This window comes from Corapipo altera, unplaced genomic scaffold (genome assembly GCF_003945725.1).
Source record: "Corapipo altera isolate COAL_440 unplaced genomic scaffold, ASM394572v1 57, whole genome shotgun sequence".
NCBI classification, from domain to species: Eukaryota; Metazoa; Chordata; class Aves; order Passeriformes; family Pipridae; genus Corapipo; species Corapipo altera.
In genome coordinates, this window is record NW_020884905.1 from 9,088,338 (window position 1) to 9,110,182 (window position 21,845).

General features: G+C 39.3%; 1 protein-coding gene across 11 annotated transcripts in view; it reads right to left on the reverse strand.

Annotated features, from left to right (window-relative positions):
* NFIA (nuclear factor I A) overlaps positions 1 to 21,845 on the reverse strand; it is a 413,178-nt gene that overhangs the window by 347,877 nt on the left and 43,456 nt on the right. For 10 of the 11 annotated variants that reach the window (XM_027651688.1, XM_027651687.1, XM_027651691.1 and 7 more), the window contains exon 4: positions 5,146 to 5,270. In XM_027651688.1, coding sequence (XP_027507489.1) covers positions 5,146 to 5,241 — 96 coding nt within the window. In that variant the 5' untranslated portion in view covers positions 5,242 to 5,270. Of the gene's footprint in view, positions 1 to 5,145; positions 5,271 to 9,518; positions 9,573 to 21,845 lie in introns of those variants that run through there. The other variant, XM_027651689.1, reaches the window with a different exon arrangement.

Below are 21,845 nucleotides of genomic sequence, written 5' to 3' on the forward strand. Positions count from 1 at the left end.
AATTCTCCTATCTGAAGACATTTGTAAAAATTTAATTTAAACTTCCAGCGCTTCGTCGTTATTAAAAAGTATTGGTTTTTAGCCACAAATTACCCATTTCCCCCATTTTTTGTACTTTCTCCAGAAAAATAAAGACTAAGAAAACAGAAGTACTGATACACTGTAGAAATTGTCCCAATGAGTTTATAATCCAGTGAGAGTTACACGGTACTGATAAGTAAAGGAAGTTCAACCAGACAGTTTAATCCTCCAATTTCCTGTCTTCTAATCAGCCACTGACTCCTCTGGCTTTAAATTAGAAACATTCATGGCAATATTCAGGACAGGTGAAGTAAAAAGAGTAGAAAACAACTAGGACAAATACTTATAGGCAAAAGGAGGCCATGTATAGAAAATGAAGATATTTTAAAGTGTATGTATAATAATGCACTGAAGTGTTTAAGTTATACATAGAATTTAGGAACTCTGACAGAGAAGGAATAATTTTATTAAAAATATTTATACAGCAGCTGAGCAGCGTATGAACATGTGAGAGTTACTGTATTAAACAAAGGAAATCCATGCAATGTTACACTCTGTTCACACTTCATTATTTTTACAGGGGTAGGAGCAGGATAATTATTAATACATATATGCTTTTTGATACACAGTAAATTATAAGTCGGAAGCACAGATCAGCAAAGCCACGGATGGTTCAACAGCATGTGGGGATTACCATGATAAACTTGGATGAGAGTACATACAGATACACTCAGTGATTTAAAGAAAAAAGTACTACTTTTGAGTATTTTGGCAGTAACAATTAGTTTTTTGTATGATGAAATTAAATATTTATTAGATGCGCCATTCTTTTTAATCTCATTTACAATGAGATTTATAGTGAGAATTCTACTAATTCTTAATTGATGGAAATTATAGTAACATTTTGAAATTTTGAGATTTTTTGATTGCATAAATCATCTGAGCAATTTCAGCTATTCCTCTGAAAAAAACAAAGCACAGAGGGGGGAAAGAAAAGTAGTTACCAACAGCTCCAGTGTAAAAATGTTGTTGAGTTAAAAACCTCTAAAGTAACAAAATGACCGCTTCAAGTCCTGTCTGACTATTTTTAATAAATTCTCTCTTTATTTATGGCATCTAAAGAAAACAAAGGCATTTACACTGAACTATGGATAATAAAAGTAGAAAACCAATTATTTTGGAAAATGACTGAAAGCTCTTCTTTGACTGTTGCATTCAATAAGAGCAGTTTGCCTGCTAACTCATACATGGAGTCATTGGAAATGGCTTCTTATTTATTAATGAGGTTTTTTATATTTCTTCAGATGTTTCACAAAGAGAACACTTTGGGGGTTTGAAACTGTTCGGACTGAGAGAACTCAAATTATGGGTACAAGTCGGCTCTCAGTCCCTCAGGTGATTAAACCTGGAGTTGCTCTGCTCCTTCCAGCACAGTAACTCCAGGCCGACAGCAGCATAAACCTTGAGCAGAATTTGGCCCAGTTTGGGATCTTTAGTTTTGTATTGTCTTGGAGAATTTTCCTCCAGTATATACCTTTGCTGCACATGTATTCAGTAACCCCGTGCAAAGGAATTTTGCAGACAATCCCTTATTAAACATATTATAGTCACATCATACTGGCTTTGCTAGAGCAAATAATTTAAAAAAAATAATCATCTTGAAATAAATGTTTATAAAAGTAGCACAGCTGCACATATTTGTTACAAATGCAAGACAGTACTGAAACTTTTCTATGACTAACCCTTTAGTGTCTCTATGACAGCAGCAAATTTAAACTTAAAGTGCCAATGATAACAAAATAATGACCATTTTTCCAACAAATTCATCTCATATCTTCAGACTGCAATAGCGGTTAAATTATTTACTATTATATTTATATTTAAAAATTAAATATAATTTATTTCTATACAAATTTACAGCATTTGGGAGAAATTTTGTGCTAAAATGTCACATTACAACATAGTCAAAATAATACTGTTTCTGCATTTACTTGATTAAAGCATAAAAAAGTAGATTAGGTGCAAGATTGCCTTGAAGAGTGGTGACAAAAGCAATTATTTCTAAAATGTACAAATCTTGTGGGTTCTGCTGAAATGTTTGAAACATTTACAACTGTCTACAAGAAGGAAAAATAATGTTTTTCTTTTACTTTGACCTCTTGCTATTTTGGCAAGTAAGATAAAATATATTAGCCATTCCATCAGATGGCGGGAGAGAAAAACTAGCTGTGATGAGGAAAAACGAATTAAAGGAGCATTAATAAAGATTATCTATGAAAGAAAATAAGGTCAAAATTAGAACTCTGCATTTTAAAGCCACCTTTCAGAATTGCAAGCTGCTTTGCCCAATGCTAAAATCCATTCATTTTACTAATCATGCAATCAACCAATCTCCATTATCTCCAGGGCTGGCTATAAACATGCTATACACTGGGGTGAAAGAGGGAGAGTGTGAGGTTGAGAGACAGAGAGAGGGAAAGAAAGAAAGAAAGAGAGAGAGATTACTACACTCAGCCTTTTATAAAGCCGTTTCTTTCATTATAACAGGTCCTTTCATCCAAATGACACAGAACATTTAAATTTGGGCATAATACTCCAGTACAGTACACAGCTATAGCTTCAAATGGATTTAGAACCTGCTCCAGAAAGAAAACAAACTCCCTCGCTTGACACACAAATTGTTTACGATTCATTAAAAAGCAAAATTGCATATCCCAGTGCTGGCAGCTGAGTCCATATGGGTGCAAGGGGTATTCACTCATCTCTTTGTATGCTGGCAGTACCAAACCGAAGTTTAGCACTGTGCAGCTGAGATTTTGTGCAGCCAGACGATGCATGAGGTAATTTTCAAAGCTTTATTTGTCTTTAAAACATTAAAATCTGCTCTCTAGCTTACTTTTGATTAAAAGAATGTGGCAAATGGGATGAGGTTTGGGGATAAGAAAAAATATATCTACTTTTGGTTGTACGTTTTAGATTAGCAGTGTATGAAAGCCTGCTTATTACTCCATCAATAATTGAAACTTTGTATGAAAATTATTTGCAATTAACACATCTATTGTAAAGATCTTGAATTATTCATTTCAGCTAAAAATAACATCTCTTTCATCTAGCACAACTTCAACAAAAAGAGGCTATTTTAGTGATTTTTTTTTCTGTTAGAAAATAAATGGTGTGACGTTCAAGTTTAAGGAGAACTTTCTGCAATGTTTAATCTAAACAACAGCATGTGTGGTTATAAAACTGTTTATTTTTAGGCAAGTGCATTACTAAATGTTTCCAGGATTTTTGCATATTATATTCACAGTACTAAAACATCTGTGAAATAGATGTGACTGAAATGAAACTTCCTCGGACACTTTCTACAGAGGGATAATAACTGCCTAGTAACATTTGAGGATACTTATTAAATAATAAACACGGACGTACCTCTTCATAAAAGCAGCCGATACACAATAAAAGAGGAGTGGTAATAAAATATACAAATGATTTAGAATAAGGCAAAATCACAGCATGATATAAATCTTTGTGGCTAAAACAGGTACTTGAAAAACTTTGCTTTGAAAACGATAAGTAAAAATCAATAGCCTTATTTACAGGGGTTTAACAAGCTAAAAAAAAAAAGTCACATGAATAATCAACAGTTTATATGCATGCAAATACCCCTTCCCCCTCCAACTTCTCCTGGCAGAAAGTCTAATTGGAAAATCAGTACTATAAGTAAAGTGGTTACCCTTCCCTATTCCCATTAACCAAACACTGCATGTTACATTTCACTGGCAACCGCTGGCAAACCTCTAGGAGACGCTTAAAAAATTAAGAGTTTAGACAAAACAAAACGGAAAACCCCAAGCCCAAACACCTTTAAATACAAGCCACATGATATACACAATGGCCACCACCAAGCTGCAGAATAAAAACCTTCCGGATCTCACTTTTAAAAGTCTTTCAAGTCTTCTGAGGTCCTAAACTTTCCAAATGATACCAAAATTGGTCCAGGGCGGCGAGGGGGAGGGAAAGCCCCCGACTTGTTTCAGCGTATCATACAATGAAAGTGATCATGCCTTGTTTTGTAATTCCACTCGCCAGTTCTTTTTTAACTGATATCTATGTGAAATGAGCTGAGGTTCACGGTCCAGTTAGGAGCGGATAATACATTCATTGTCCTGGCAGCAAACTTTTCCTCTCACTGGAAGAATTCACGCTTGCCACAAGAATAATAATTACAGAAAACTAAAAATGCGCTGCTAACGAATTAATCCCTAACGGACAACACGCTAACGAGGGCAGTAATGATTTGAGGACTCTCTTCCTCGCAACAGGACTTGCATCTTCTGCTACAATGGGCTATTGTGCATCCTCCTAACTCACTATACCTCTTATAGATTCAAGATGTCAAAGGTTGTCTGGCCCGGCTGACCATGACATGCTAGTTAACTCGTTCTACGGAGCACGTTGGGACTTTATTGAAACTTTAATTGCGCCCAAAAGCAGCTAGAGCCAGACTATGTGGGATCTGTAACACATGGCTCCAGGTCAGCACAGCCCGCGAACCTGTTCTAACGCAAACAAGCGGAGGGAAAAGTTAGATCGGGGTCTCGGCTGAAAGGCAGCACCTCGCAAACCGCGCTCCTCTCACACGTGATGATTTTACACCACGCCACGACTGCACCGTCCCAGGCTTTTACAGTGAGCGACTCGCTGGGTAACGGACTGAACTTTCCACCTCCCCTCTTTACAAAATATTGCATGGTAAAAAATGCACGCGCACACGGACGCTGGAAAGCAGCAGATAAAGTAAAACAAACTGAGCGCTAGGCAGCCGACTGAGACAAGTTACTCTGCACAACAAGGCTTTTTCAAACTACTTCTTTGCACACTTTTTTTTTTTTTTCCCTTAAGGAGAATTGAAAAAGCTTCCCTCTGGAAACTGTAGTGCACATTAACGATCTCCTGTTACACAGGGGAAAGCACACAAGTGGGGCAAGTGTGAGGCTGCTCTACTGAAGAGTGTGAAAAAAATCAAATGTTAATTTGATAAATGTGAGGTCTGGGACATTTTGTCAAAGAGGGAGGGAAAGTAGAAAAGGGAGAAAAAAAAAAGCAGCCCTGCTGCCAACTCACCATCCACCAAGTTCTGGCCGAGATGTCGTAGCAGAGCTGCCATTTGATGGAGCCGTCGGAGGTTTTCCCTGCCATTATGCTGTCAGCAAGCTTCATCTGATGCTAACTCACGGGAGATAAGACACCTAATTGAGAAAACATTTGCACTGGCATGTTGGGCAACATGTAGCCCGGTCCATACCATATGGAATCATGGGTAAAAAAAAAAATCTCCTTGACAATGAACCAATCTCTCACAGACCCAGTGGCAAGGTGAAGTGGAGATGAAAAGTCATCTGCTCCTAGCACTGTCTTCTCCTCTCTCTCTCTCTCCCTCTCTCTCCCCCTCTCTCACTCACTCTTTTTTTTTTAAATAAGAACCCACTGCTCAACATCAAAGAGAGGCGGTCAAAATTAGGGCTTCATCACTCAGATGATTTTGGTCTGCAAGGTTTTTCTTTCCTTTCCTCTTTTTCTTTTTTAAGAAGAATAAAGAGATTTAATAGGACAAAGGCAGGTAGTGGACTGTGGAGGGAGATCGCCACAGGCTATTAGCCTAAAATTTCTGCTTGACAGATGGAACTGCTTAGAGACTATCATGCAATGTTTTGGGTGGTTTTTTTTTTTGTTTTTTTTTAAAGACTTTCAGTCTGATTCACTATCTGTTTATCGCAGCTACTTTTCTCATGTACGTGACCGGGAGGGGGAAAAAAAGACTGAGAAAAAAAAGAAAAAGATCGCGTCTTTCTTTCTTTATTTCATAATTGTGTGTATAATCATTTAAGCAGTGAAAGGCACAAGAAAAGTATAAACTGCTCCAGTTAATTTCTCAACCCAATGACAGATGCTATCTGAAGGAATCAAATGCTCTTCCATTTTTTTGAGATGTTAAAGTTTTGGATCTTTGTTCCTTCTTGATTTTAGATATCAGATCATATTGTATAAATGAATGACGTTTCATATGAAGGTTCAAAATGCCGCCTAAGAACTGAAGAATTCCCTTTTTATATATATATTTTTCTTAATATAATTTTGCTACCATATTTTTTAAATCTGGTTTTTAATGTTACACTTTCTAATATCATCAGGTGACAACCACCAAACTCACAGAGGTTTGTTTTTTCCTCATGCAAAACTTCTCTGCAACACTCAAAATTTACATGAGGAATTGACAGACAACTTGGGAAAAGACAACTCCAAAACAAAAAATTTTGAAAAGTTATGAAATTCTGCTAATATTAAAATCCATTTCCTAGATAGCAAAGTCAAAGATAATAATAGATTTTTCCCAATTTTCCACTTCTTCTGGAGCACTGTAAGCCCAACAGAAGCATTACTTTTATGACAGCTGACTATTAAGCAGGCAGTGAATGCTTTCCATTTAAATCACCCTGCTGTGTCACACAGAGTGACGGTTGCTGGGCTGTGACTACCACCCCTCACTGACAGGGCACTCCAGCATATACAGTTGTGCCTTTCCTCAAGTGCTCAGAAAAATGAACTTCTGAACTGGCAAACGGACTCTTGCCAGGAATATTTCTTAGGGCTGTGGAGCTATGGCTAATACAACTTGCTCACTCAGAAACAGCTACACTCTGCAAATCTTTTTGTGATTTGGATGCAAGAGGAAAATGTATTAAAACTATCCACTTGATTTTAAACAATATCCTTTTCTGTTTGTATCAAAAAAGGGAGCTTGTGGGCACACAATTCTTCCTTGGATGTTTTGTGTACTAACTGTTGTTTAACTATTTGGCTACAGCAAAATGATCATTCTGGGCTGCACAGATTACAGAACTGCCATTCAGTGCAGGACAGGACTAACTTTCATTGAGCTTCAATAATACCTTCACATTTCCGTGATGTGCGAGATGATAAGCAAATGATTTAGGGTAGGTACAAACTGCTAATGTAACATGTAGGGACTAGGGGTTTGGGTTTATTTTCCCCAGCCTTTCAATCTGTTTGGACTACATGAAAAATACATTAATGAATGATCTCTGCAACTACTCAGCATACCAGTTTCCACTTTAAGCTTCAGGTAGCAGGTATAATCTCACTGCAGTTTACAGGAAAGGGACTGACTAGCATGGGAAGTGTTAAGTTTTATTTCGAGTCCAGGAAAAAAAAGATGGACACTGTGCCAGGAACTGTCTTTGCTCTGGCTAGGCAAAGCGTTCGTCATCTTCTGTTACTGCAGGTTTGTTACCTGTCCTTTCAGTGGCTCGCTGCTTATTGAAAAAAACTTCCCTCCAGATAATCCCACAAAATATAAAGCAAAATGCTCAGTAGCAATCAGCCCTTGAATCAGTGTCAGATTCAATTTTATGCTGCTCTCCTGCTCCTACCTCTCAAACCCATCAACATACTCACCCGGCTTATTATTTATTTAGTATTTCATACCCAGTTGTGCTGCACATCATTCCAGATAAGTTCTGATAAATCTCTATTCTATATGGACTTTCAGCACCTGGTGTAGTTATAGAGCTACTGACAAACTTTCTCTGCACTGCTCTATTAACTGCTCTTCTTCCTATAACAATATGTGACTCTACCTCCGAATATTAATTATAAACACGCCAACTAAATATTTTTTTACATCATACACTTTTCAGATTATGAATGACAGAAGCATGAAACCATTTCCTTCCTGACAGTGGAGTGGTTATGTGCAAAGAAATGAGGAGTGCTGTTGGTTAACAGCATTTTAAATTCAGAACAATTAGGTGCAGTTAACGTTGCCATTGTTCTTTCTGGTGCTGGGGATGGTGGGTTCTTACCCGTAGAGCAATTACTCCTTTTATAAGCGGCTGTTGTTAATAGCATTAAAACAAGATTAAATACAACATGTTAAATATTGCAATTATTGTGGAAAATAAAATTATTTGGTGAGCATAATGGGGAGCAAATCAAGCATTTAACATGATCCAGGAAATGCTACTCCAAACAATTGCATTTGTTTTATGCAATTTTTCCTCTTTGATTGCTGACAGATGCCGTTTTGGAAACAAACATCTAAGTAGTTTTCCTTCAATCAGGAAAAAAACCACACACCAGAAAATGGCTACATGTTTTGAATTTAACTCTTGTCAATCAGCATTCTGCGCAGCACTCCCTGTGAATAGTACTGGGACAAAACGATGCCTTCCAAAGACTAATAAGCCACAAAGATGTTTGCTTCTAAATCAGATCTGTTCTGAAGAAAGGAAAAGCCTTCGTGCATCATCGACATTTGTGCAGACACAGCTGCAAAATAAAAATGCTTGCAATACAGGAGTGATATTTCACGTTGGAAATAAGTTAGGTGTGTATGGTTGCGGGCTACAGGAGAAGAGATTTGTTTTCTGACAGCTTCAGGCCTCAAGCAATGGATTGAAGTACTTGCCAGTTTCTTTCTGACTTCCTGCTGGAGAAGTGGCCAACTACCCAAAAATAATTGGCTTAATTGTTGAGCAGAGTTACCTGCAACAGTTGAAACAGTGCGAGTGGGCCCCTCTACCTCCCCTCAGCAGCACACTTGGATTGGGATACTGTGTATGGAACCAGGAACGAATGCTAAAAAAGGCTAATAAAGTATATTAATTCAGATGACTGTATCAAGCTGGCATTTTACAGTCTACTGGAAACTGAATGCATGAGAGAATTAGAAATGTTGGCATAGCGGGTGGTTTCTCCAAATGTTGGCTTCTGCTATTCACGTTGGTAAAAGAAACGTGGTAGAACTGTGTGCAGTTCCCAGCACCAGACACATCTTTAGGATCTTAGTCCTCATTACTAGATTATCTATTAATTGCACAGCACCCATTGCTCATTAACCCTCTCTTTATCCCCTTTGCTTCCCCCTATTTCTCCAGTTGCAATTGCTCAGAACCTTTTCAGTCGATTGCACCAGTGTGACTTTAGATCTGTTCCTAATCTGGAAGGCATTTTCCTTGGGAAGCCTGAACTTAGATGAGCTACGAAGAGGATTTCCTTATCTCAAACAGTGACAATTAGTTCAAGCGCCATGTGAGAGTCGGCAGTTGATTTTTGGACAGCCTCTGAACCGATGCAAAGTTGCTGACAACGAGTGTGTTCTAGCTTTTGGAAATCCTATAATCCTGGCTTCAATCAAGAGGATCTGCTGTTGCTGAAGGCGTAAACAAGGAGAGAAGCAGCATGTGACCACGGCTGCTGCACCTTCAAGGACTCCCGAGCCAAAACGAGTGCAATGGTAAAGCTTCTACTGGTTGCTCAACGTTACACATATATTTCAGATGATTTTCCTGAACCCAGGGAAAATAGTTCTTTCCCCTCTGCAGGAAAAGTTGTTTTTGGACTCTGCATTTCCCCCTGTAGCTCTGTTGTGTGTGTTTCTCCCCACTCCCTTCTCACTCCTCTGATTTTCTTCCTACCATCTGTATTCCCCTTTTGCCTCATCTGAAACAAGCATCAAGATCTTGTTTCTGACAGAACGGTCTGTCAATATGGAAACACACTGACATCACAGACAGTGCTGTGACTTCATGTCTGAAAGAAACAGGAGGAACAGATGAAAGGAGTGAAGGAAAAGGAATGACACATACAAACATTTTTAAAAAATAAGTAAAAATTCTTCTCTATCAATCCAAAATGTAAAGGAACATAAACCAGATTTATTTTTAAGTCTAAATATAACCCACTATTTCCTAATCTGTGACCATAACTCAGTACAACATTTCAGCATGCTCTTCACCCGAGAGAGGTTCCTGTCCCCCAGGAGCATGTGCTTGGTTGGCTCAAGGCCCATGTGACAGCCAACACGACCTCAAGAAGGACTGAACAGGGACTAATCTGGAAAAAGATAATATCAAGCATATATTGGAAGAAATCTTTAGAGACAAGAGAGGAATCCTGCCCTGGACTAATCTATACCATCTAAGTAAATGCAAATTCACAGAATTATAAATAAAAGCATTTATCAAAATTACAAGCTCTATTTGGATGCAGCTGGATATCGCTGCCCGCTGGGCTGGGGATACAGGATATACCCAGAAAATACTGAGCACACAGGGGTGGAACATCACCTTACTATTACTATTTTTTTTCTTCCTGGTATGAAATATTAACAAAAATATCTAACCAATATTTCTATTACTAGCAGGTTTTTTGCATAGGAATTTAGGAGCAGTTAGAACCCCACATTTCCCTTACTATTTGAAATATGTATTTAGTATTTGAAGTATATATTTGGGCTCCAACATTAGAGGGAATTCAGAAGATTTTGCTTTCCTGCCATCTCCAGAGCCACTACAAACCTCTAATAAGGAGATTCATAACTAGTAGGAGAGGAGCTCAAGAAAACTAAAAGGTTAATATATTCTAACTAGATGTTGGGTATAGAATGTCAGATCTGTCAAATTTCATTACAGTTTGCTGCTCAATGAAAAAGATTTGATTTCTTTTGCCACTGTCCTACTATGTTCAAGTCACACAGTGCCAGCAGCAACCAGCCAACGACCACAGGCTGGCACTGAGCGGGCCCGAGTGGGAAGCCAGCCGCAAGGACCATCTGTTTCCGATTTCTAGCGAAGCCAAGATGTGCAGTGAAGTGCATTCCATTCACCCAGCCAGCCTTCTCCCTGCTCAAGTTATTAGTGTTACAAGTGAAATTATCTTTTCCAAACAGCGGGGGAGCTATAATCCTTATGGAACAAGGCTTTAAAAAAAGGGAAAAAAAGAGAAGGGGGAAAAAAAAAAAGAAAAAAGGACAGGAAAAAGGTCCCCCAACACACCCCCCCTTCAAACATCTTTTGTCAAAGTTGTCGATGACACTGTTTGTAAATTCAATTGCCATGTTCACGGGTTTTATAATTTTAAAGGATTTCTATTAAGAACTATATTCTCTAAGGGAAGAATGTGTACATCGGTTCATGGGCTCTAATGTAATAAACCATTCAAATATATTTAGAGGGTTATTTATGAATAAAGTTAAAAATGACAAGATGAATGCTCATTTAAGTCTCTCTAACATGAAGTGCCTTCAAAAACATCATAGGTTTAGAAGTATAATTTAAAGTGCGAATGCATAAACAGTGCTAATTACATGCTACTTACATTGTTTCAATATGTAATGCATATGTTTAACCTCGCAGAGGAAGGATTGGTCTTGGCACAGCAATCGTGGGGATTTAAGGGTATGCTAAACTGATAACTGTAGAATGAGCTCTGACACAGGATATTGGTCTCCTACTGTTACCTAAATGCCAGGTGAAACCAAAGGATTTATAGGAGGGCGGGTGGAAAGGGGAAAAAAAAAGACAACACAATGAAGTGAAACTGAGAAGTTTATTTTCAAAGGGGGAAACATTTATCCTTTGACACCATTCCATTCTGGTGACTTTATTTCTAATATACCATGAGATTAATGATGTGGCTACTGTCACTGTGTCTGATGAACACTGGCAGAGCTGTGGAACAGTTGCTCCCTCTACTATTATTGGACATATTTGTAAATTGGCATATATAAGATGAACTCGTTCTGTATGCCAGCCAATTGGAGTGTCTTATTCAGGAGGACACAATTTTTGTTTTCCTATTGCATTCTACATCGTTTTGAGTTGTTTAATATTGGTTGATATAAAAACTTGTTTAAATTGACAATTTTTGACAGTTTTCATGTCATATAATAATCTCAGTATGACTCTTATGCAAATCAATTGCAGATAATTAGGGAAGTAAATTATCATCATGAAACAGATCTGACATACCAGAGGTGAGTCAATATTTAAGTCTTTGCTTAGGGAGGACACAATTGCTGAACATCACCATAATGAGTCACTGTCCCAAGCCCAAATAATTTATTCTTTCAAAAGTAATGCTATCATAAAGGAAAATCCAGAATAGGTAGAATCATAGAATCATAGATTATTAAGGATTGGTAGGGACTTTAAAGATTCGGTTCCTAAACTCACTACCATGAGCAGGGACACCTACCACCAGACCAGGTTGCTCAAGACCTTTTCCAACCTGGTCTTGAATGTTCCCAGGGTTGGGGCATCCACAGCCTCCCTGGGCAACTTGTGCCAGTATCTCACCACCCTCAAAGTAAAGTATTTCTTCCTAATATCTAACCTAAGTTTCCTCTCTTTCAATTCATACCCATTACTCCTTGTCCTATCACTACAGGTCAGTTCCTACACGTAGGAAGAGAGAGGTCAGGAAGGAAGAGGTGTGCAGAAGAGTTCAAAGACCACAAGTGGGAACTGGGTGATTGCTCCAGACGGTTTCTGTGTTTGAGGTCTCCAGGGAATGGGAAGAGAGAGAATCCAGCAGGTGAAAATCCAGAAGTCCTGCAGAGTTCTGTCATTAGTTCCATCAGACACAGGCTGCTGAGTACTGGTGCTTACTGAGTATACGACCCAGGCAGACTATTTGTACAGGCATAGGCAAGTCTCACATCCCCATTTGAGCTTGTAGGTAACACCACTAGACTCAGAACTATTTCTGGATTCAAAAACTGCAGTCTTACACGGAATTAGGAAACTAATTTGTCAGTTTATCCTTTAATATTTTTACTTATTTGTCCAGTTCCTGATAAGGATTTGCTGCAAGTGGTTCATAGTGGAAAAAAAATTTTACTATTTTTTTACTATGAATCAGGAGGGACAGACAAGTCCTCCAAGTCTCCCTGGAAATGGTTTTCTTGCATAGGACCTACTGAGTCCAGCAGTGCTGGTGGACTTTCAGGCAGTAGTGCTAAATCAGTGCCTTTTATCATCTACAGCTACATAAAAGACTGTGACTGCTCCTTCCTAATGAGAGACTTCTGGAATGCTCCCTGCTCAGGGCTATTCTTGAGGAATAAGGAATCCAAGACACATGTGGCAGTGACCATCATATTAATCTCAGAGACCAAATCCCTCAAAGCAAAGGAAATATGAACAATTAAAACAATAAATACACTGAATCATAGGAATTTCCAGTGCCCTCAGTACTAACTCCAGTTCCACACATTAATTTGTAATTCTTGAGCCATGAATAAGTAAATCCTCTTTTGTTTAGAGAACAAAATTAAAATGTTACTAATATTAAAACCACTCCTGTTTGCTGGCTTGTATTTGTATTTAAATACCTGCCTATTTCTTTGCTTCACCTCTTGAGTGTCAAACTTGTCCTCCTGCTAATGCAGTTGACTGGTGCCCAGCAGGCTGAGCACCTCAGCTAAATACCTGGAGGAGCGCTTTGGCAGGGCTGAGCTGCTGTAAGCAAATTTTACAAGCAAGTCAGGCATAAGCCATTGAAATAACTCTGGATTATTTAATATTTAACAGCAAGATAACACTTTTGTGACTATAAAGATATAGTTACACTCTTGTGTAGTCTATGGCACTGGACATCACCCCATGGAAGAGAAATCTCTAAATGTAGTTTATTCAAAACACATCACTCTAAACATCTTTTTTTTTTTTTTTCTTTTTTCCCCTCCATTTAACTGATCATACAGAGAAAGGAACTATGGAGATGAACTCCGTAGCACTTGTCTCTTTTTGTGTGGCTCATTTTATTTTTCAAAACAGGTTTTAAAAATCTGTAGGAGTCTTAGCTGATTAAAAAAAACAACCCACCAGGAAGGGCAGAAAAGTTTCAGCTAATCAAGTTGAAAATTTGACATGAATTTAGAATTTATGAAAATCAATTACTTCAAGTTTTTGAAAATCAAAGAGGAGGTTATGTAGAAGTTCTTTGATATTTTTTCTTGTATCCACTGGACATTTCCATTAAAATAAGACAATATTACAAACGTGGTTATTTATTGCCTACATTCTGTAGACCTGACATGTTCCTCATGTTAAAGGATTTGCTTTTGCAAAGGATAACTCTGGCTGACAGATATGAAAGAACTGGTCAGCATTCCAGGAAACATAAGGATGCAGGGATTGCAGAGTGTACCTTCATGCACTGTCATCTTTCCTAACACAGGGATCCACCATCAAGAAGAGAACACTATCTGCCTATTAGGACACCTTTGCAGGGCTTACAACTCATTTGAAGGGGGGTCAGGGCCAAGAATGTTCCTGGGAGTTTCTGGGAGTGGGTAAAACAGGAGGTGGCCCTTTTGCTGCCACATTACCTGTTCCTCACAGGATTTCTTGCAGTTCTGTGCTGGCAGGAGTTTGCACAAACCCAGAAATCAGTCTGGGAGCTGTGCTTTTATCTTCATAGACATCACTTAACAAATAACTGTGGACTTGTCTCCATGCTCAGGATCAGATGTTCTCAGCTCTGAAAAGCTCAGGAATGATTTCAAAATGTACTCTGCAGCCTACTTGGTGGGAACAGCTGGAATGTGTGTCTGCATTACCAGCTCTGATATTGTGAGCACAAACACAAGCTGAGTCACAGTAGATGACAATGCTGCTGACAAAATGTTTTAAACTGCAAACTAAAACAACAATGGGATTATTTATGGACTGCAACTCTTACTTTAATGTCAATAAATGTATTGGATAAATTCCCCTTCATTAGCTGGAAACCTCAGAAGGAAACAGAAATATTCTGGTAAACCACAAGCTTGTTCTTAGCAAATAGATGGCTACATTTCCACTGCCAAGGCATATCCAGACTGTTTCTTCACTGGGACAATAAATCTCTGGGAGTGAAAAACAAAGTCTATAAAAGCAAGACCTACAAAGTAAGGGTGTGAGACACATGGCCCTTAAGCCTCCAGAGGATGGCATTAGGAAGTACTGAGAGTAGCTTTTTTTCTTTTTCTTTTTATGAATGGAAAACATGTTTTCCAAGATCTACCATTCCACTCAAAACAAATGGTTGGAATGAGTCCCTGTCACTATGGGAGGTGTTTGCTCTCTTATCTCCTGGGCTGCAGACCGCCCAGACAGAGTGAGTTGGTTTGACTGCTGTGTGAAACAAAACAGAAAGAAAAAAAGAAGGAAAAACACTGAAATAGTGTGTTAGACTTCCACGATTTCTGAGATGCTGAAGGAGCAAGTCTTTCCTTGTAGTAACTGGTTCCATAGATGTACATCATACCATGTGATAAGCTGAATTTAGGGTGCTCTAGTCCTTCCCCATCCTACATCCTGGCACCTAACTGCTGCCAGAGGCTTCGTGGAGAGAAACAGCACCCAGAGATGCCACTGACTCTCCCATTGTGGAAGAAACTCCTCCAGATCAGCTCTGGTCAGCTTCCCATTCCTTGAGAGTGCTTTTCAAAGTCAGATGGAATGATTCACAGCACCTTGCCAAATAATAATGATGCTTTCTCATGTTTCTAGAGGGAATAGTTTCATGTTGGGATGGAAAATCCAGACATCTCTATCACAGATTGCTTTTTCTCTCTGTTCCTCAGCATTTATCTGTATTTACTTTTTCTTCCTAAATCTGTGGTTCTGTACCTTATCCTGCACCTAATGGCTCTTAAGCTCTTTCCAGGATGGAAAATGTTGTATTTTCTTATCTGTGCAGCATTGTGTTTATTTATAGCATGACAGTAAATGACACTTTGAATTTACTTCTTAGTTTTTTCTTGTTGTAAAGACAAGACACAAACAATTGTGTCTGGGTCGAAGTACATTCTTAACCCCATTCAATTTATTTCACGTGCTGAGTCCTCAGGAAGGGGGACCAATGACTAATAAATCAGGTGTTTCTTCCTTCAACTACTGGGATCAATAAGAAGTAGAAGAAATAAGTTCTCTTGTTTGCATGAGATAATGCAGACAAACAGCTCCATGTAGTGGGTTGGAGCATATTTCAAGCCCTAAACTTTGCACACAGGCTCAGCTTATTGAGAATAACTTGTATTTCAGGAAGACTAGAAAGCTATTGCTAAGAAGGAAACATGGGGCTAAGAATATAAGTTACCCCAGGAGGTAAAATGGAGAATCCAAGGCCTTCTCCACCAGCTTTCTGTTGAGCCTCTGGGTCAAAATCTATATAGCAACATTCCCATTTCAGAATTCCCAGACTTCTATATAACAACTATGAGCCTAATGCTCAGCTAAGTAGCTCTATATTTGCTGTCGTATGTAAATGTGCAGGCACACATTCACGTTTTTTTTCAGTAGTTTAGATAAACCTCATCCTGAGTCAGCCTTCTTAACTTCCAGTAGCTGAATATGTTCCAAATGAGGTAGAAAGACTAAGGAGCAAGAGAACTTGGTCTTTGCAGAAATGTAGAGTGTATATAATGCACATACACACCCTCAGTCAGGAATGGATAGTATTTTGCCTAGAGAACCTCATTTTGTCTTTAAAATAAACACAGAATCAAGTTCCTTCTTCTAATTGCTTCACCTGAGAACACAGTGATCACCTTCCTAAAGGGAAACAACATTAACTACAGCTTGTTTGTGTTTGTGCTGGAAGGCCAGGGCTCCGATGAATAATCCAAACCATTATTCCACTTATCGAAAATGTCACACCACAAATATGAGCCAAGAATTTGTTACTGGGAAAGCTGCCTGGACCAGTGTAAAATGAGAGAAAACGGGCAAGTGTTGTGTATCAAACAATGCAAAACACTCGCACAGTCTGTGAACATGCATTGCTATAACTGCTTTTATATTAAACTAAACCAAGTAGAAAGAAGAAAACTAAACCCTGTCCCCCTTCAGTGTCTCATCAGACTGCATTGTTCTGACTGCTTCACAGGACCACAGTGGGTCTGTACTCTCATATTTTCTACTCACATCTCTGCTGGTATCTCCCTGTCAGCAGTAGAATGTTTCCATCCTCCTTGGGGATGGGACATGTTCCAGGTCCCATCCTCTCCCCTCTGTACATCCTCTTGTCCTACTCTTTCTGCACTTCATTATTTCTCAGACCTGCAGTCATCAGTTTCCCCAGCCTAGAACACAATGCTCAGCAGTCTTAGCTGCACTCAGCAGCAACACAAACTTATCCCATAGGTATTCTCATCCATCCACATAGCCAAGCTTCTGCTCAGACCTCTCTTGCTCCCCGACTATGGCCTCTTTGCATTCTCAATGTATTTCTGGTTTCTTTTTCCTCCCACTTCATTCTGTAACACCCTTCCCCTGCCCCACTGGAGTCCTCTGGTCATTTCCACACCCACCTCTGTGGCAATCTACAAGTCAAAAAATGCTTGATTCATCCCACTTACTTGGGACAATATAACACAAAGATATATAGAGACAAATAGAAAAAGCCAGATGTGTTCACCAACTTCTGTGCTTTTTGCCTTCTAACACCTCAGATCATTTGGAGCGGAGATCTTATTAACTCTATTTATACTGCCCCTAACACACAGGGGCCATGAATAGGAATTTGGTTTCTGGACAATTTCATATTAGAAAATAAATGTTATGCTAAATAAATCCCTACAGAAAAGATACTGGTAAAATCTGTCTTGATCTAGGATTTAACAACCAATGCACTCTTTGGTGCATAATAGGCAATTCATTTTGCTGTGCATTTACTCTATTTAAAACATAAAGCACTTAAGGATATTTGGACTATGCAAGACTATTAGAAAATCAATTTCTATTCTGGTTTATAGCCCAACCACTTAAAGTCTTAACTTGCTACAATTCACTTTCTTACTGTCTGCTCGTTAAAGTGGATCAGCTACCTCCTGAACTCTGATCACATGCTTCTTAGAGCTAAACTATTTAATTATTGTCTACCACGTTCATTCTCTCTGCTTGCTTATTGCCTACATTTATGCCTTAACAGCATCAGTTCAGGCTGTTTGCACTTGCTCGAGAACCTGCTGCCTCTTTTCCCGAGGTTTGGAGGAGGGAGGTTTTGGTTTCACTGCAGGATCTCCCATTGAACTTTACAAATAAACAAACGGGAATAACTGTCAGGAAGTCCTGTCCCTTCGTGAGCAGGGTTCCGGCTCAGCAGAGGGCAAATCAGGCAGCATCATTTTCACCCCACACAAAGTGTCCATTCTCGACTCCTTGACCAAAGGAAGCAAAAGCAGAGGGATGAGGAGCACAGCACATCTGCAGGGCTGTATTTCACAGGAAGCAGTGCAGCTCCTCCACAGATAAGTTTCACTGAAGAACAAAGACTGATTTTGTTCATTGCTCTGAGAATGCTGCATTGAACCTGGACTGAGCTTTGCATTCCCTGAAAACAAGGCTTAGAGAGTGAAACCCAATTTCTCCCTCACTCTTGTTCAAATCAGCCCTATACTTACCATACGAAAAAAGCTTAAAAGACACTCACTTCTCCAACTAAGTTTACATGTTTTATGTATTGATTTTTGCAGGCTACACACAAGTAAATGCACCCAAGATAAATCTCAGAGCAGCAACAGCTAAACCAGTTACACAAAACTCGATCTCCCGTGCTGAGCTGCCTTAAAGCTTAAGAAACAAAATATTTATGACTAAGAACAAGACAAATGGTGCAATAATACATTAGCCGGCAGTATTGTCACTGATTACAAACATATTTTGAGCGTATATATTTCATGTACATCCTAACCTCAGAGGCTTTCTACCCACTACAATTGGTTTTCCAGCAGCTCCACATTTACCAGGAGATAATGAGGTGTGTTTTTGAATGATACAAGCAGCATTAGATGTAGTGGGAGCCAAAAACATGATCATATTAAAAGTAAATAGCAGAGCAGATTACCTCTTGCCCTCTCTTTTAGCTTGAGTAGCATATTCCAATAAGTGCAGAAGAGACACTGTCAAGTACTTCTTTATGGTTTCATTTTCTTTTTTTTAATCTCCATTGCTTGCAATGTCCTTGCCCTCTTTAAAAGCTGCAGAATAAAATTCCTTTCTCAGTCAATTTTATACTTTTCCCCTCAGCAAAAATGACTAGGAATAAAAAAAAAAAAGCTCAAAACTTTAGCACCTCCCCAAGAGAAGAAGTGGAGATAAAGGTTAAAGATAAGAAGTTTTCATCAAAATCTAAAGGAACCACTAAGTTCAAAAGGAGGTCATCTGTCCTGTTCCTAATTATTGCTTATTTCCACTGTGCCCAGCTCTGGAAAAATAGTGGAGAATTTTATAGCAAACTATAGATAACAGGAAGTGCAGCCTTGGAGATACTTGCTCTTTAAGGAGGACAGTAGGGCCTTTTCTCAAAATATTTCTTGGGCATTTTGGAGCAGAAGTTCTGAAACATGATGAGAACAAGGTAACAGTGGTATGGGGGAGGTCCCTGGATCCGAGCAATATCCCTACAGCAGCTCAGTGATGTGTATCTGAAGAATTCCCATTGGTGGCTGCGTGATCCGGAGTTGGACTGTGACGGGAAGGAAAACACTGTTTGTACTGGCTCAGGGACTTGGAGCCACACGGGACGGACGGGGTCACCTGGGAAGGCTGAAGGCTCTGTGTTTACTCTGGCTGGGCAGTCCAGAGCTGGATGCCGTCTCTGTGAAGGAGAAAATATCCAGAGCCCCTGAATTTATAGGTTGGCAGCCTCTAATTTTTTTTTCCTAACTGCAATGGAGAAAGTGTCTCTTGGTGGTTATTGATAAAAATTTTCCTTCAGTTTCAGGGCTGATAAGATTATTATTTTTTTCTGTAACTTAGAAGTTATATTTCTGCAGAATGTTATTTAAACACTTGACCCTTGATATGTGCTGTATATCAAATATGGGGTGCTCCTTATGATTTAGTCAGCATATAGTTTAAATATGGCATTCACAGTGGCGGACAGAACCTATAATTTACATGAGCTGTGGAACTAAATTTGATTTAATTTCTTTCTCTCTTCATGTATTGCAAGTCAATGCAACATGAAGCAGAAACAGCAATATGAAGAAGAAAGCTCTCACCTCCCCAGTTCCTGTCCCAATCTTTCAACCAGCTCAAGTGTTTCAAGAATTTATTGGATGGCATCCCATTAGTCAATACTCTCCAAAAGAACATTTGTATCTTGTGTTACACAGAGGTTTGGTCAGCAGATGCCATCATGGCAGTGACAAAAAACTTTGCCTGCATCTTATCCATCCTTCCTGTAAACTTCATCAAACTTCCCTCTTTTATCTTTTTCTTTAGGGAAAGAAAAGGGAAGCACTGGGCTTCTCTGGGAAGCAGCTCAGGTCTCCAATACACTGAACGAGCTGATTTCTCCAGCCCAACCTCCGATACATTTAAAATGAATCCTGAAAGAACTGGAGACTAATACACAGCATAGCTAGAACTCCAGTACAGAAGACAAACCTCAACCAGCAACTGAAGTTATTCTTTTGCCAAGGAACAGATAACTTCTGTTTAAGTAAAAGTAGCACATTACCTTGAGAATAGTGTTTCATAAAACAGGATCTTTCTACCTCTGGGTCACAGCTCCCGGTAAATTCTTTTGTTGCTGTGTTTTTTGCTGCCTTTTTCTGCCTGTAATGAATCTTATTGCATAAACCTGAAACTCAGGCATCCACTCCTGTGTGTAGAGGAACCAGCACAGGAAACAGACATAATCAAATTTCCAGAAGTTGGGCTTGTTTTCAGTTGGTTGCAGCAAGCGAAGATGCCAACGCTGGACAAGGTGGTCTTGGAAGCACAGTCAAGTGCATCCTCACTTAAAAAAGGGTAAGAAACAGTCCAAAAAGAATTTGAAGATTGAAAGAGACTAAAGCAGAAGATGTAAATCAAGCCAACTGGATTTCCTGATAGGACGCACTCAATGAAGAAAGGACCCGCAACAAACTTCCATGTATTTCCTGAAAGAGTGTCTGAAAGGACTTGTCTATGGGAAGTTTGAGCAGGGAGAGATTTGGTTTTTAGTGGGGTCTGCACATTTGTCACAGCATCAGCTGATCCATGGACACAGCGTGTGCTGTGGCACCAGCTGATGCTGCTGAAGGCAGAGGCCAAGCCCAAGGACAATATATGTCTTCTGTAGGGACACCTTTCTTTAATTAGTCTGCTTGCAGCCTCCTGCTCCTTTCCCACCTTACTTTCCTCCCTGGAACACAAAGGAGGAGGGGAGGGAAATAACAACTGGCTGTCAGCTGACTCTGGAGGGAAATAAGATGGAGAATCCCTTTGAGATGGTACTTTTTTACTCCCTTTCTGATCAGTGCAGTGTCCTAAGCAAAGCCACCACCTCCTGCTTCCCCCTCTCCCACTCCAAAATCCCCTGGCAGCTGTGCTGTTGTGGGTGTGCAAATAATCCAGCAGCAGCATTCTGAAGTCAGGAGGTGAAAGAAATGATTCCCACAAGCTACAGAAGACACAGCTGTGAGAGGACACATGGATTTGGACAGGGAGCTACTACAAAATGCACTGAGGGTACCTAGGAATGGATCCTTTCCTTTCCCCAGGTAACCCCAAAACAGTCCAAAACTTTGCTGGCTGAGGAGATGTGCAAAACAGAATGTGTGTAATTTATTATGTCCAGCAATAAACAAAATATTAAGTGCATTTTTAATGCTTTAAAACCTTTTAGAAGACTTTTAAACCTTTCACTGGGGGACATAATTAACCTTGTTTTGCTATCTGCAACAGACCTAGCCTCCAAACACATAATTAAGCAGTCACAAATTGCAAAATTGGTTTGCTTGGTTCCCACACCACACAAATATTGATAAAAGCCTTTTTTGCTTGTCAGTTATTGCACTGTAACTTACAGGCTATGGGTAACACAATTAGGCAAGTTTGGAGCTTTAAGACCACATCCACATCTTCCTATGTTTTCCAACACTGAATATTTTACTCAGTGTGTTCTCTATGGTTTCAGTGGCTATATGCACTCAGATAATGTAGCAGTTACAACTTGAAATAGATTTAAAGCTCATTAAGTAT